General features: G+C 35.8%; 1 protein-coding gene across 5 annotated transcripts in view; it reads left to right on the plus strand.

Annotated features, from left to right (window-relative positions):
• The window catches only part of LOC113044472 (progesterone-induced-blocking factor 1), a 31,686-nt gene that overhangs the window by 11,799 nt on the left and 2,379 nt on the right, over positions 1-17,508 (plus strand). For all 5 annotated transcript variants that reach the window (XM_026204502.1, XM_026204501.1, XM_026204498.1 and 2 more), the window contains 6 exons: positions 1,206-1,371; positions 2,461-2,611; positions 4,382-4,472; positions 4,587-4,689; positions 12,844-12,974; positions 15,775-15,859. In XM_026204502.1, coding sequence (XP_026060287.1) covers positions 1,206-1,371; positions 2,461-2,611; positions 4,382-4,472; positions 4,587-4,689; positions 12,844-12,974; positions 15,775-15,859 — 727 coding nt within the window. The remainder of the gene's footprint in view (positions 1-1,205; positions 1,372-2,460; positions 2,612-4,381; positions 4,473-4,586; positions 4,690-12,843; positions 12,975-15,774; positions 15,860-17,508) is intronic.

A 17,508-nucleotide genomic window follows, 5' to 3' on the forward strand; every position in this document is an offset into this window, starting at 1 on the left:
GTATATAATTTTGGCTCATTTGTTTGATTGGATTCTCTGTTTACTTTCAGGACTTGTGAAAATCGAATGATCTTTCAGGTCATATTTAAGTAGGAATATTGAGTTCACACACTTTCAAGCACCACTTTATATTTATCAGACAACCGCTCCTTACAACAAATTGTTCCCAAAGCTTCCTCACCCTCCCTTTTTGCCTGAATTTATGTAAATAAATAAGTTTAATATACTTTAAGCCAATAAATAGCTTAACAATATCCAGTCTTACTCCATAATGTATGATGGGAGTTGTCCAATTACATACAATTGGTCACAATTATTACATTAGGTGTTGGTCACCATTATGATGTCATATCATTTGTATTCTTTACAAAACTGCCTACATTTGGCTCGATGTCGGTGACAATGCACAGACAAAAGAAAAATCTTGACCTGCCAGTTTGGCCCCTCCATAGGTGTGGTCACGGTTTCAACCAAACCCCCTGGAGCTCTCCGAAATGTTTAAATCCTTCAGAGACCTGGCTATAAATGTAGGAGGACGCAAACAGATACTCAATCTGTTTGGGCATGTTGTGATTTGGGGTTTCAAGATAAATCAGTCCCTTTCTGCCCTAGGAAATCCACTTTGCATGTTAGAGACGACCGCATCTGATCTTGGCATCACCATAAATCACAATTTAAATGACAGTTAACACTGTTTTAAAAAAAAAAGCTGTGCTTTTGAACTGTGTTTATACAGAATCTTGGAAAAAAAAAAAGGTTCCACAAAAATGTAAAGCAGCAAGACTCTTTTTGACATTGATGATAATAATAGTAATAATAGCATTGATGATAAATGATGATCTTTTGAGCTTTATGTTCATCAAGGAAACTACTAAGCAGCACAACTGTGATTGTATAACTGAATAACATCAACTGTGATATAAATGTTTCTTGAGCAGCAAATCAGTACTTTAGAATGGAGATTGGAGTAATGATGCTGGATATTCAGCCATAACAGCTGGTTGTGTAAACCTTTTAAATTGTGTTTACTTTTTTAGACTAACTTTGCATGGGAGAAGTTTGCAGAATCATTTAAAGAACAACAATTCTGCAAACTTTTCCCATGCAAAGTTAGTCTTAAAAGTAAAAAGTGCTCACTGTTTTCATGATGGACACTGTGCAGATTGTGTGAATGCAGATGCACTTGTGTCTGTGTTTTTGTCCAGGTTCAGGCAGTTGCAGCTGGGTTCAGACAGCAGGGTGGCAGAACTGCTTAACCAGGTGAAACTAAAAAAGTTTGAGTTGGAGCGTTCCCAGATGGTCCAGGAGGAGACGGCCAGGAACCTCAGCCTTTGTCAAATTGAGTGTGAGAAACATCAGAAAAAACTGGAGGCAAGGCACTATAAAATAGAATCCATATGGCAAAGATTAAAATAAACAAAGTGATTTCCTTTAGCTTCATTGCATGTTGAAACCTGTTAATTGTTTAGAAGTTAAGGATTACTTGTTCATTTTGTCTTAATTTACAACAACTTCATGCCATTTCCAACCAGCATGACTGATTTCATGACTGAAAGTTACTGGCTGTCTTTTTACCATATAATGAAGTAAATGGGACTAGCTCCAAAATGATAGCAAACAACATGAAAGTGCTTTCTCAAGTCATACAGGTTTTTTCAAGTCTTCAAAGTTTTATATTGGTTATTGCATTAAGAAAAGTATTGGTTAAGTTATTCTATAAAAACATCCGTAATTTCATAACCCTGTTTATAATATTAAGCAATTAAATCTCCCCATGAATCTTTCATAACTGTACATTTATAATGAATATAACAGATATTCATTTTTAGATTCCTACATTTACTTAAAACAGTTGAACGTTTTGGTATTTCATTTTCACTTTTTATTGTTGTTGTTTTAGTGTTTCAGACAAAATAGTGTCAAAGTTTAATATTATGAAATCTATAAAAAAAATCTTGCATGACATTTTTGATGCATTACATTATTATCAGCTTTTCATGTTGTATAAAAATGTTAATACTGGTGCTTGGATATAAATGATTTGCATGAGGAGTTTTTTTGGTCTTTTTTGCTTTTTGTATCCCAAATGGAAAGACCAGTACATTCTTATTTTTTTCTCTCTCCTGTACTCCACTAAGAAAAGAAATTCTTTGAAATGGCATGAGGATAAGTGATGATAGAAGTGTTATTTTTGGGCGATCCATTAATTAATCATTACCTTTTGATTGAACTCTTCCAATATCAGGTTTTAATCTGATTGTATAATTCTTGTAATCAGCATCACACTGAATCTCTGATCATTTAGACACCAGACAAGGGTTGAACCCCATGCCAGCCTCATAGAATAAGGACTGTATTTGTCATCATCATTAAACTTATTTGAACACAATGTTATGACACCACCCTTGTTACTCAATATCTGTTGTTATCTTTTGTCCCTTTTTTGATTTGCTTCTGTAGGTTCTAACAAAAGAGTTCTATGGGCTACAGACATCATCAGAGAAACGCATCACTGAATTGCAAGCCCAGAATTCTGAAAAGCAAGCGCGACTGGAGACATACGAGCGATTGGAAAAGGAGCTGGATGATGTTACCATGCAGGCTGCAGAGAGTAAGACTAGAGACCGATTCAGTCATTGCAATGGAAGACCAAAGATAAGATCAGATCAGCACATCAGCGAGGTTGAACACTGCAGTTTAGGAGTTTGGTTGGTCAAGTCTTCTTGAAATTTTTATCCGAGGGTCTTATTTCTCTATATATGATTCTGTAGTTTTAAGGATGTCATTAGGAGTCTGTTTTATGACTAATCATGAGACCATTGTTCTGCAAAAAAGCACATGTGAGCAATGCAAAAATGGTTTACTACTATAATCAATCCCATTACATGTAAAAATTCAAAGCATGTTAAATACGCGGTATGTTTTTCTATAGTTTTGCATGTTCAGAATGTCATATTCATTCAGACCTGAAGACTGTTTGACAAAACAGCCCCAGTGCTTGTCCTTAAACAACCTTCTTCTTAACGTCAGTGAATATGCTGACACTGAACTGACGTGATGCTAAAGGCTGGCCTTGCCAGGTTTTAAAATCCCTCAGGTTAACAACAGGTTTTTAAACTCATCAAGTTAATAACAGGTTTTTAACGTCAACAAATCTGCATAGATCAAACATAAAAAAGAATGCCTAGTGCAAGGAATGCAGGTTGATACTGGATGCAATCCTTTGAAAAGTACATTCAAATGGTGAATACACATGAATACACATGACTTGAATACATTCAATGACTTGAATAGACATCGTGAACCTGTTTTTCATTTCTGAATTAAGTCTCATTTTGATATTTGGACCATAAAGTAAAAAGTGTATTAGGGGAGATCCAAAAATCTAAATATAAATGATATATGAATAATATTTTCGTGATATCAAATATCAGATACATTGACCATTTAATTTTTATTTGTTAGCTACATGATAATTGTAAAAAAAAAAAAAAAAATACAGATTAAAATGTGTACACAATAAAGTAAAATTTATTGAGAAAATTGTAAAAGATTTTAAAATGTTATAAAACAAACATGGATTTCTAGTGACTTGACGATAGACTGTATAAAAACATGGACGTAGTGTCTGTGATGTCATCCATAGATTCCTAAAGAGCGTTTTTGAAGCTCTGAAAGTGGGCGGAGCAGGCGGTCACCATCATGGCAGCACATCACTCCCGGACAATCGAAAATGGGCAAAAAGGCGGCAATCCACCTGTCACTCAAGCGGCCCCGCCCTTAATTATGCAAAACTTTAAGGCTTAAAGTAATTAGAATGAATGAGTTATAAAAAATTCACCCCCTCACAGTTGTCATGAAGGGAAAATTTTGCTATATAGACTAAAAGCACTTTTTGTACCAGCCTGCAAACATTTTTACTTTTTTTCTGCTGAAAAGTTGGGCATTTTAACATGGGTGTCTATGGGACTGATTCCCTTTAGGAGCCAGCTTCTAGCGACCAGGCGATGAATTGCAGTTTGAGTCACTTCCGTGTAGGCTTCACAAGAAAGAACGGGAGGTTGCTGCTCGAACTTGACACACGATTCATCCTATTCTTTGTTTTGGACATTTTTAATTGTTATTGATCCTTTTTTTTTGTTTTTTTTTCAGTTGGTTGTAAAAACTTGCTCCTGAGTCTATAGGCCTCATTCTCTTTTTAATCTGTTTAAACACCGCATCAACATTTTTCTCTCACACATAAACTTTCCTACACAGTATGTATTTTAAGAAGATCGAAAACTGTTTATAGTCCTATTAGTGCTCTCTCTTCTGGCCACGATACTAGCTGGGTGGTCTAGACATGCTTGCTCTTAAACATACTTTTTCTGCTTTTTTGTAGTGGAAAATGAAGATGAGGCAGAGAGGGTGCTGTTTTCATATGGTTATGGTGCAAACATTCCAACAACTGCCAAGAGAAGAATGAAGCAAAGGTGAAGTCTGAGGAGGTCACTCGTCTTTGAAAACCAGAAGCTCATCTTTGTGTTTACTGACTGTTTTCATGTCTGCGTGACTCTAATCATAGGTTTCTGAATGTGTGTGTGTAGTGTTCACTTGGCACGAAGGGTTCTGCAGCTGGAGAAACAGAATACACTGCTTAGGAGAGACCTGGAAAGACAGACGGCGCACAGCAGTCAGATCTCTGAAGAGGTGCTGCATTTCACTCTTTCAGTGTTTGATAAGAATGCAGAAACACACACATATACACACATATTATACCTGGGTGGGTGGGAGTAAAAAAAAGTTGCCAGCTAAGTCTTTCTTGCTTTCTTTCTTTCTTTTGCATGGCCTCTAAAAGCAAGCGCCCTCAAAAGCAAAGGGCAAACCTAATCTAGAAGCAGCAGTCAGTCACAGTTAATTTAGCATTTCATTAATCTGTAAAAAAAAAACATTTTTGACTAACACAAAAAGAAAATTGTATTTATTTTTATATTTATTTACACACATATATATATATATTATATCTCATATCTTTGGCGTGTTCATGAGAGAAGCAGTCTGTAGAAGAAGTAGAAGAGAGAATATTTAGTGATTTGTGAATTAATCTGGATTTTTAAGTCATTATATTCATTTAGTTCACAAAACTGATTTGTTCTCGGATGATTTGTTCATGAAAATGAGTAATCTGGTTACTCAGAGATGCATTCGTGACTCGTGAGCGGATGATTATCAGTGAATGGCATGATCTTGAATTTCTATTGCTCTCTCACACAGACACACACACACACACCAATCTAATAAAATATTGTGTGTATTTCTTCAAAATTTCTCCTTTTGCATTCCATGGAAGAAAAAAAGTATGCATTTGGAACAGAATTAATTTCATTTTAGGCTTGAAATTCTCTCTGAAAAAGTATCTATCTACATACAATGAATAAGCTGTATGAAAATAGTCCCAATAACATGATATAATTCAGCCATAATATTTCTCGCCATGTAAAAAGCCACAGAAGCTGGAATGACATTAAATACAAACAAACAAACCACTGAAAAGGTTAGATTTTTCAACTGCCTATGGCATTGCAAAGCGTGTTCTAGTCCTAACTGCCTTTCAGTTTTCTATTTCATTCAAAATCTGTTCTATTTGCATATGTCTTTATGGTGAGCTCAGGGTCAGAGCTCAAACAAAACCACAATCAACCGTCTTAAAATGGTGAGAGAGAATTGTCCCTAGAGTTTGGAAAGCATTTTGAAATATTAAAACAGAAATAAGACAGACAACCAAATTTTCATTTAACTTGGCACAATATCTTTTTTTCTGTTTTTGAGTCCTCTTTAAATCGTAGTAAATTGTATTATATTTGCTTTTACAGATATTCAGTAACTTCAGCAGCATTTTTGTTAGTTCAGAAGGTCAGTTGTGTGGTTTCAAAAATAGCAGAAAGTACTACAGGCTGTAAGAGAAACATTCAAGGATCAGCTTTCATCTAAAATAGTGCTTTGGAAAGCCCAACTTCATGCTTTACATGTGTTTACTCAACTGTGATAAAGATTAGAGCTGTAGGCAGTCTATAAGATTGAAAAAAACCTGTAAAAATGCTTTTAATGTTTACAGTTACATTTTAGATGTCACCAATTTTGTCCTTCTTGATTATGCTTTAAAAGTGCAATCAGGTCTCTATGAAGTTATATAAAATAAATATAATATAAAGAGATTTCATAAGTAGTAATTCCCTCTAAAACTACATGCAAATAATCACTGGTGAGTCATTGTTGCATGGGGAACAAAAAAAAAAACAAACAAACAAAAAACCAAGCAACAAAAGGTAGCCTAATCAAAAAACACAGCAAGCAATGGATAAAATAATATTTAATTGGCTGTCCATTGGAGAACATTGAGCTCAATCTCTTTAGATACAGAATTACTACTGCATATGCTAACTAGATACCAGCTTGAATGCTTATTCAAACAGTTACATACATTTTTTTTTTACATACGTTACATACATGAAATTGTCCAAATTGTAGCAATTTGTTTCCATTTTAATGTTGAAGACTTTCTTTTTCTGATTAAAGCATACTGTAAATGTAATCTATTGTGGTTTGATATTGTAAAACCATAAAACATTGCAACCTCAAAATCAGAAAATGTATTTAGTTAAATGTAAATTTTAAATATTAAATCTTTTAAAATGTACAAACTCTGCTAAAAAGTCAAATCCTTGCACTTTTGAGCTATAATTGGTTATTAATTGGTTTCAGTAGGGGATATAAAGCACATCAACTGCTTATTACTCAGATAGAATATAGTGTGTTGTTCCCATGATTGCAATAAATTTGTTGGCAGTTAGTAATACATTTACTGTTAGTTTTATGACGTGACACTGCCTGTGGTTAAAGTTACCCAGAAGACAGGTCTTTGGTTCTTGGAAAGGCAGTTCCTTGAATTCCGGATGTTGCATAGCTTTTGCCAGAGTCAATGTACTTGAAGGCAGTACACAGCAAAATCCCCAGTGTTAATTTAACACTCTGAGTGTGGACTCATATAAACACTGAAGCAGAGTTAAAAGTAACACTGAAGCAGAGTTGAAGTTAATGAGATAATTAAGAAGTTAATTGAGTTATGATTGACCATTATTGAAGACACCTGATGTTAACAAGCAGAATCACAAACGAGGAAAATCACAATTTGTGTATCACCATTATAGTGGTCAGTGTTTGCTTTAGCTGGGATCTTGGCTTGTAACTTTTTACTTTTAAAGTTTGTCAAACCAAGAGCAACAATCATCGCGTGTTGATGATTATGTTTTAATGTAATCGTTGTTTAACATGAATCACTGAACTCATTTACATTCTTTTCTCAAAGTAAAACTTCCATTATTGATTGTCACAGCTTTGATTCCACAATGAAAAAATCTGTATTTTCTATACATTTTGTAGGTATCTCTTGCAAGTGATTCTGATTTTTTTTTATTAAAGAATTCTAATTTTAGGCACACACAGATAACAATAATCAACATATGAATCTCAACAACGGTGACAAACAACATATTCAGATAAACAGACCATAGAAAAAGTTAAAAAGACAGTTCAGTTCATATTTTATTCATGCCGCAATGCATGATGGGAGCCATGGATGAGTTTTTATTGGCTACAACATGCTTTTTTGATGGTCACCGTTGTTGTGATGCTCACGCTGATTCCTGATGTCTGTGTCCAAACAAAAGATTACTTTTTTACGTAGAACTAACTATTAAAAACATGTCATACTATGTCAGAAATGCTGGGTTGCTTACTTTTCTTTTTCACTTAATTTATGTATGCAGTAAAGAAACTTAAACTCAGGCATTCAGGTCACTCTATAACAAATAGCTCAAATCACAATCAATGGCACACATGATTGCCTTTGCTGTGGTCTGTTTGTATGATATAATTCAGTCACCACAGCCACATAAAATCTAAAGACAATAACTGAAGGGTCAAGATCCCAGCTAAAGCAAACACTGAACACTATAATGGTGATACACAAATTGTGATTTTCTCGTTTGGTGATTCTGCTTGTTAACATCAGGTGTCTTCAATAATGGTCAATCATAACTCAATTAACTTCTTAATTATCTCATTAACTTCAACTCTGCTTCAGTGTTACTTTTAACACTGCTTTAGTGTTTATATTAGTCCACACTCAAGAGTGTTAAATTAACACTGGGGATTTTGCTGTGTAGTTAAAGTAAAATGTAAAGGTTTTTAAAGCAGAGGGATGAAATGCTGGGCAGTTTAAGTGGTGTGAAATTAGGCTGGTGCAGGAAGTTGAATTATTCGACATTATTTAGTCTCATTAATCTGACACACTCTTTTTTCACAGAGCACTTCAGTGTTTCTTGCTCTGTTTACAATGCTGCTGTAAAGCCATGTTAAAGCTGTGAATGCTGTGTTTGCATTCTGAATTGAATGTGGTGTGATTAAAAAGAAAAGTCTATGTATAGCACAGATGGGAACTGGGAAGAAAACATGCCTTTTGAGTTTTTTTTTTGTAGTAGTAGCAGTAGTACAGTGTAGTCTGATACATGATCACATGACTCTTTCAATGAATTTTTAATAAAAAAAATAAAATAATTTTCAGCAGTTACTGAATCCACTTACTTTCAGGTTAATGTCTCAAAATTATTTACAAAAATTTTGACCTTCGTGTGGTCTTGTTAGATGCATTTGAAAAAAAAAAATGCATTAATTTCACTTTTTGCATTCATTATAATTCTGTTTACTCAGCCCCAATGACATCAAACCCCCATCCTTACTGCAATGTTCAAAACAACTCATTCTTTGATCAACCCATATTTTGAAATTCCTATTCTGAAAGAGGGGGGAAAAGCATCATAACAGTGTTGTGGATGAAAGAAACTCCTGAACAAACATCAGCTGTTGTCTGCTGCACATCTAAATAATCAAGGGGTTATTTGTTATCTTTCACTTTCACGCCTTTTACAAAATGCTTTGTACACACTATTTTTTTCTATTTTTGAATACTTTTTTTTTAAGCAAGGATGCATAAAATTATTCAGAAGTGACCATAAAAATGTTAATAAGTTTACAGAAGATTTCTATTTTAAATAAATAACTTAATTTTGAACTTTCGATTCATCAAAGAATTCTGGGGAAAACATTTTTTTAGCAGTTTCCACAAAAATAAAAAGCAGCTATATTTTCAACATTAATTATGAAAAGAAATATTTCTTGAGCACCAAATCAGCATATTAAAATGTTTCCTGAAAGATCAAGTGGCACTAGATGTAGCCATGTAGACTGGAGTAATGGCTGCGGAAAATTAAATATCGCCTCACAGGAATCAATGAAATGAAATTAAATAATTAAAAACAATAACAAAAAAATTAAATTAAAAAAAGGTTATTTAAAGTTTTAATAATATTTTACAGTATTAATGTTTTGCTGTATTGTAGATCAAAGAAATGCAGCTTTGGTGAGCTTAAAAAAAGTTTTTTTCAAAAACATTACCAACCTTTGAACAGTGTTTTACATCCGGGCCAAATATCTAGATTAGGCTGTCCAGATATGCATATTTAAAGGAACACTCTGACTTTTTGAGACTTTAGCTTATTCACAGTATCTCCCAGAGTTAGATAAGTCCATACATACTTTTTTCATTTCTGTGCGTTCTGTAAGTGTTATTCGACGCACCCACCGTTAGCCTAGCTTTGCACAAAGACTGGATGTAAATGGATAATGTTAGCATAGTAATCCCAATAAGTGACAAAATAATGCAAACATTTTCCTATTTACATGTTTTGATCTGTATAGTCACAGTGTGTAGTATTTCGTTTGCTCTGAACATTTTACTGTAGACGACTATTTTGAAAAAATGCAAGTTGCCACACGGACCATGAAACGTGTGCTAAAGGATACAGCCATCCCATCAATAATAAAGACAGGACAAATTGGATCACCTCTTGCTGCGGTAAATGTTCCGTTATGTTTTGAGATGACTAATATTAGCCATACTATAACAGTGCCATGCTAATGTAATATAACCTTAGTAGTGACACTATTATGTGAATAGGGGCTCTGTGTATCCCCTTTATTGTTATTATTGTGTTTTCATGAACACACTGCTCATGATCATTATAACAAAATCACTTACTTGGTGGACAGCTGACCATTAGGTCCACTCGGCATGGGGCGTTTCTTCCAGTTGATCTTGTCACAATGGGAAAAAAACGTCAACTGCCGGGTGTATTAGGGCAGAGAAATCTTCCATGGTAGTGACGCAAATATTTTGATTGTCATCAAGCCTTGACATTGATGGCAATACCCGGTCCCATTCATTACAACAAAGGCATTCGGTTTCTGTCGGCATAGGTTGGCATGTTCCACATTTACAGCACCAGTCTGTGTTCGTTCTGATTCTCCCTTCGACATCTTGTCTTACAGCTTCCAAAGTTTGTAACTCCTCCTCTGTGTATTCTGGCTCAAAACTATATGGTTCTGGATCTTGGTTTGATACACAGTAAAATTCCTCTGAGTCTGACAATTCCTCAAAGTCAGCCATTATCACGTTTGTTTGTTTACGGAACCATCTACAGCGCGTCTCGTGTGCTGCGCTAATCACTCCGCCCAAGTAGCCACTCCGCCCAAGTAACGTTAGCTGTGCTCCTACGCCTAGTGAGAATATAGTTCCCAGTATTTATACGATTAAAAATGGGCTTTGTCTCATATAGCCTTGTTATTTGTACACGCTGTGACTATACAGATCACAACATGTAAATAGGAAAATGTTTGCATTATTTTGCACTTATTGGGATTACTATGCTAACATTATCCATTTACATCCAGTCTTTGTGCAAAGCTAGGCTAGCGGTGGGTGCGTCAAATAACACTTACAGAACGCACAGAAATGACAAAGGTATGTATGGACTTATCTAACTCTGGGGGATACTGTGAATAAGCTAAAGTCCCAAAAAGTCGAAGTGTTCCTTTAAATCAGGAAGTCTTTGTCCTTTTGATCAGTCTAAAGCACAATTGCCAAGAGTCATTGTAGGGATTTTACTATTCTAAAACATTGAAACTTAAATTGGTTGAAACTGATCACATAGGAATTCATTCTGATTACATTTAATTATACTCTAGAAAGAGAAAGTGCTGTATAAATATATTTGAAATTCATATAATATTTACAGTAAATGCTGTAAATGAGAAAGATAGTTACCATTAAAAAATATTTGGATCAGCTTTTAATAAAGAAACATCACAAGCCTATGCTTGTTCCTCTCTGCCCTCCTACACTACAGTTTAACCCTGGTACACTCTGTTCTCAACCTAAAGTACTGATTTATGAACAAATGAACACATCCAATCTTTTAAAAAGGGGTAATAATAACAGATTGGCACCAAGGTAATTATCATTGTCCTATTAGGAGTGTGCTGAGACAAAAAGTGCTGAACGATTTTGTTGCATGCTCATATATTCTAAAAAAACAGGCTATTAGAAAATGGCCAGAGGGAGGAAAATGTAATTGTAGCGTTTAAAACGACCCATAAGAAAAATCACTCGCTATATATGACTTGCTTCACAGACATAACATTGGATCTTTTCCTTTCATTGACGTTCAAAGCTGTCATAATAGGATCATAGCAGACCGTAACTGTCATGCTTGATGTTCTCACAAAGCACCTGAAACATCGATGTGCTGATATACTGTATTTAGCCCTTGCGCATGTGCCGTGTTTACGTATATCATGTTTCTCAGTCGCGTGTTTCATCTGGAGCCGGAATGAAGTGATCGCCCTTTCCTTTGCCCTATCAGATGCACACTCGGGCTTATCCTCAGCCAATTGGAAGAGTCGTTGAGCAGTGTTAACGAGTTTACTGTGAACCTGGCCTCCGCTGTTAGCAAACAGACTTTTACTATGTCAGACATGACTGATTGGCACTTTGTATGTCTTTGTAATTCACCGAGGATGAAAACCAAGTTTTCTTTGCAAAATTCCTCTAGATTGCTCTATTAGCCACCCACACAGTGGAAGCCTCTCGTTGCATGCAGACTTTAAGAGCCCCACCCTGCCACAGCAGCCCAAAGATAGTGAGAGCTTACCTGTGAACTGGTCCACAAGTCATCTTCTATCATGCTCTATATCCTATCACCCCTGACTGTCGCTGACTGATAGCTTTACAGAATAACAATGGCAGAGGGGATTATAATTGATCAGTTAAAGCACTGGGCTTTAGATGTGTACTTTTGATGATCAGTTCATGTATTTCTGAAACCAAAACAAAGACAATCTTTTGCTATATCCTGCTTGCAAAATTGTTTACTACAAAGAAATAAATTCCCTATGTATGTCTGGCATCTGTAAAATGATCTTTGTCATGTTTTTGGAAAAGACTCCTAATGGTCATCAAGGCTGCATTAGAATATAACATAGATATTTTTGATTTGCTGCTCAAGAAACATTTCTTATTATATCACAGTTGAAAAAGGTTGTGCCACTTATTTTTTGTTTTTAATTTTTGTTATTTATTTTTGATGAATAGAAAATTCACAAGAACATTTATGTGATTCTATTTTATATATATATATATATATATATATATATATATATATATATATATATATATATATATATATATATATATATATAAATACATGCATACACACGTCTTTACTGTCATGTTTGAGCATTTTAGTGTAAAAGTTTTTTTTCTTCCAAAATTAGGCGCTTCCATCACTTGTTTGTGATGCGATACTTCAAAATGTGCATAAAAGCAGGGTGATGGAAGCATAGCAATTGTTACATCATGCATCCCTATAAAAAAGATAGAAAATGATCATTATTTTGACTTTCTTTCAGTTGGAGGCAGCAAACCAGCTTCTTCAACAGGCCCAGCAGCCACACAGCTACCTGATTGAGACCGTGCGACAGAGAGACACTCAGATCCAAACACTGAAAGAACGTCTCACGCAATTAGAAGAGGAAGTAAGGTAAAGGGGAAGTAAATGATTATCACAGATTTATGGATACATCCTGTTTTTAATACAAAAGTACCATTTAAAGTCTTTACAAAGCTTTTATTTTGAAAGCATATAGGTGGAGTCGCCCGAGAATTATTGCTATTGTTTTGTAACAATAGTCCCAACGGTTATCTGACCAGTAATATGTGTGTTCCAAGGTATGCATTTGTATTGGCCGAGGAAAGATAGTTGGCAATATCTGAAATAACTTGAATACATTCCAACTTATTGAGGAGCAATGGTAATGCACTTGCCAATAAAGGTCAGGCTCCATCTGACAGGAGTGCATGTGCGTGCATGCATGGCTGGATGTTCTTTCTTGGCTCTCTCACATGTCAGTGACTGCTGTAATCCCATACCTGTATATGCAAAGCAGGTTTTCTCCTGTATTCGTGTCTTTAGAGGTCCTCCTGGGGCTAATGTGAAAAATATACAAAGGAATCTCCTAAATACCAGCATCTGGCAGCTTTCATCAGAAGGTTACTTGTGGCTGGGGGGGTTCTTGAATAAAGATCACTTAAAAACGTTAGACCTTTTTATTGAAGTGATGGAGAGGTTAGTCTTGGTGAAGGTTGTCTGTTCATTGCAAACAGGTGCTGTGCAGTCAGTGAGGAAATTCATCATGATGCAATTCATTTATCGTTCACTGATTTCACATTAGTTTTATTAGTTCTGTCAAGCCCTTCAGGTTGTGAGTTTGTTCACAGCTCAGTGTTAATTCTGTAAAACTGGTAGTACACTAAAAGAGAAATACCTTGCCGCTCACTATTTTTGTCACCACTTACTACTCAAGTAGTTTGACAAAGATTTGCTCTGTTGAAATGCAGTTTTTGTCATGTGTGACCTACATTGCTGCATTTCACACGACAAGCAGGTGACTTTTACACCTGTATACTCTAAAAATCATTTAAAGGCCGTGTAGAAGGGTTAATTTTTTTTACAAATTTGTGCAATTTACTTGTTGGTAACAAACATTTAAACTGTTATCCATTGTATTTTATGTTGTTGGTTATCACAAAATGGAATATAATACGAAAAAGTAAGTGCTATCTTACAGCGGTCACCTTTCCCCCACAATGCATTGCATCAAGTCATGTTGGGGAGAGAATTGGCCAAAGCCCGACTTGAGAGCATTGAGAGTGACTAGAGAGACGAGTAGTAGACGAGAGTATTCAGATAGCGCAGATTATAGATAAATAGATAAATACATAGATACACTAGATAGATAGACTAGATAGATAGATAGATAGATAGATAGATAGATATTGACCAACAGTGACCCAAATGCACTCACTTCCCTACAGCACAAGCTTTCCAACGCAGTTTCCATGGGACAGCACTACCCACACAAGCACCTGCCAAACACAGCGACAAACACGCGGCTACGTTTGCAACAACATTTTCATCGGAGGAACAGATAAACGCTTAGAAACGTCCATATAGCTAGCATGATACCTTCTTTTTCTAGATGACAAAGACAAAGTTTACCAGTTCTACGACACTATGACAAAGGTTACCGGTACTTATCTGAACTAACGTCATGATCACTGCCACTAGATTTGATTTTTCACTCTGTGCTATTCAATGACAGTAAAAAAATATATGTCGTTATTGTGCACTGCTGTTCGTAGACTAGCTCCAGTGCTCCTTGCTGAGATGCTAAATGATAGCAACCAACCAGGACACTTTACCAACTCTCCACTCATTCTCCTCGGACCATGCATTTAATTAGCTTTGACGGACATCAGTTCTTGGTAATTCCTCATTTGCCCTATCACGTACCTGGCAGGTTCGAATTTACACAGCTGCGGACCATCATACATGTTGGCTCTTGCCACCTCTTCCTCATCCGTCAGTCGCCATAGTTCTGATGCTGCGTTCCAGGCATGTTTTTGAGCTCGTAATCACTATTTCATACCACGACTAACGACTTGATACCGTTCCAGGCAAGTTACGCCAAACTTTTTGAGCACAAGGAATTGTAGCTAGATTATTTATTTTATTGCAATGTTACATTGACCTAAAATCGTTTTTTCAACATGTACCACTTGCATAAACACTGCGTCCATAGGCAGTATTATCCGTAGGGGCTGTCATTGTTGTTTTGCGTGCTGTGTGACCTCGGAACTCGGAGTACATCGATCTAGTACGAGTTCACGGGTGGGAAGTCACAGGTTTGACTGCCGTTCCAGTGCAATTTCACAAGTTTAAGGTTGGAAAAACAAGGGTTACGGGTTGCCTGGAACGCGGCATCATACAAGGCTGAGGCTACCTTTCCTCCACTTCTCCCAAACGTGTCGTCATCACAGAGTTGCGTAAAAAAATACCAAAAACGTAAAAAACTCGTCTTTAAGACCATTTTTGAGACATTTTAAAAATGATATACATATCTTGAGTGATTTATGTACCCATTAATCGAAAGTGGTGGTTAACCTGCAACATGGCCTTTAATGTACTAATAACTCTCACTCAGAAATCGCTGGTAAAGTTAACAAATAATTACAAAGAAAAGGCAAGTAACACATGCAATTAAACATGAAATCTTGAAGTGAAATAGTATTTTGTAAAACAAACTCTTGTAATCTAAATCGTTTTTGCATCCTAAATGTATGCTACTGTTTTTAGCACATACGTAAAATCACAAATAAATACTTGGTTGATAGTTAAATGGGTTAAGTCATAAAAATTTAATTAATTTTGTAAATGTATGTTAGAAATGACTACACTGGTTTGTCAAAGTTCAAGACATCTTCTCTTGAATTTTTTACAGTGCACTACGGAAAGAAAAGATCACACTCCTGCAGGTGAAAAACAACATGGCAGCAGATTTGGAGAGACTCCTGAACCACAGAGAGGTAAATTGTGTCAGCTGATTTTAAAGGAATAGCACAGTTATCCAATTCTCTCTTTTGTTCTCGAGCTTTCTTGAATAAGAAGTGCTCTAACCTATTTAGCCCCCTAGGTTTCAAAACGCGGTTTGTTTTTTTTATTCATACTGTGAAAGAAAAAAGAAAATAATCTAGAAGGACCTTAATATTGTGTCCTTGTTTATTTTACTGTTCCTTTGCTAAATGTTGTAAAAGATACTGCACCCAAAATTTAGATTTGGATGTGTGCTGTGTATAGTTTGGCTAGATCCCTATCCCTCAATGATCTACCAAAAAAAAAAAGGGTGGACAGAGTTATACACATGATTAAGCTGCAAAAATTGTGATTCATACAGTACTGTACAATAATATGTCATTTTATAGTTCCAGTGGAATTTCCATAAAAAAATTGATTTCATCAATAATATTTTAAGCCCATCTTGCTATACTATATACTTAATGCATATATATATATATATATATATATATATATATATATATATATATATATATATATATATATATATAGACACACACACACACACACACACACTAACACTAGTCTAGTTTAGGCATGTCACTCAGCCGGCCTTTCCTATTAGCAGTTACACTGTGTACCTTCAGTTTACTCTCTAAACAAGTCATCCCTCACTGTAAAACCTATTATGCAAATTAGGAATATGTTGCTCTAGTAACTGATGGATGCCTCAACTTTGTATGTTTAGGAAGCTCTCCGTGCAGCTTAGTTGCGACGATAGCTTTCCTAGAAGTTTCTGAGATGCTGTGAATAACTAGAAAATCCAGTCTCTCAGGTCAACTGTTTCCCATGCTCAAGTCATCAGATTAGTAATAACCTTGCTGCTTGCGGTTGTTTTTGATGACAGCGAGCTAGTACATTGCCTCATTGAAGGGAAGCCATGTGTAACGCCAAATCCACGTGACCCATAGATTCAGACTTTAGTCTTTTGAATGAAAAGGTATGAAACAAAGAACAAGTCATTGCACAGTATGACTTTTTTTGAAATTGTGATTGTTGAATTGTTTCTATTAAATGAATGGAGTTGTGCTGTCTCTTAAAGGCACATGAAGGTATACTACACCTCCTCTGACATTCTGAGCTCTTGGGATATTAAGGGCAGGGCGTAACTTATTAAGCGCCGGTGCAATCTGGAGCTATTTTCAACCAAATACTGCTGGCACACACTGTGCCGACTTCACAACTTCCAGTGGCATGTTGGCAGAAAGCATTCAATCCTCACAGACAGCTGCTCTTCCCTGGCTCTTTTTGGCATGCCAGCGCATATGGTCGCGCAGTGATAAATAGAAATATTGAATGACTTACGCATCGGCCTGATCTACATTCGCAAGAACGGATCGGTCATGTGCTAGCAGGGGATATTTTACATTGCCGTCGTACGCGTGAATAGTAACCGTTTGCGTGCAATGCTATGCAAATATTTAGGTTTTTTGTTTTGACACCAAGACTTGCGTTCCTTTAAACAAGCTTTTTTTTCTGTACGTTTCTGTAGCTGCATTCCTGTTGCATAATATGGAATGTCTGCCTCCTTTATTTTAAGACCTAAAGGGTTTTACTTGGGACAAGTATGTACAGTTTTTGTGTGCAGTATTGCGTGGCC

Source organism: Carassius auratus, chromosome 26 (genome assembly GCF_003368295.1).
Source record: "Carassius auratus strain Wakin chromosome 26, ASM336829v1, whole genome shotgun sequence".
In the NCBI taxonomy this organism is placed as follows: Eukaryota; Metazoa; Chordata; class Actinopteri; order Cypriniformes; family Cyprinidae; genus Carassius; species Carassius auratus.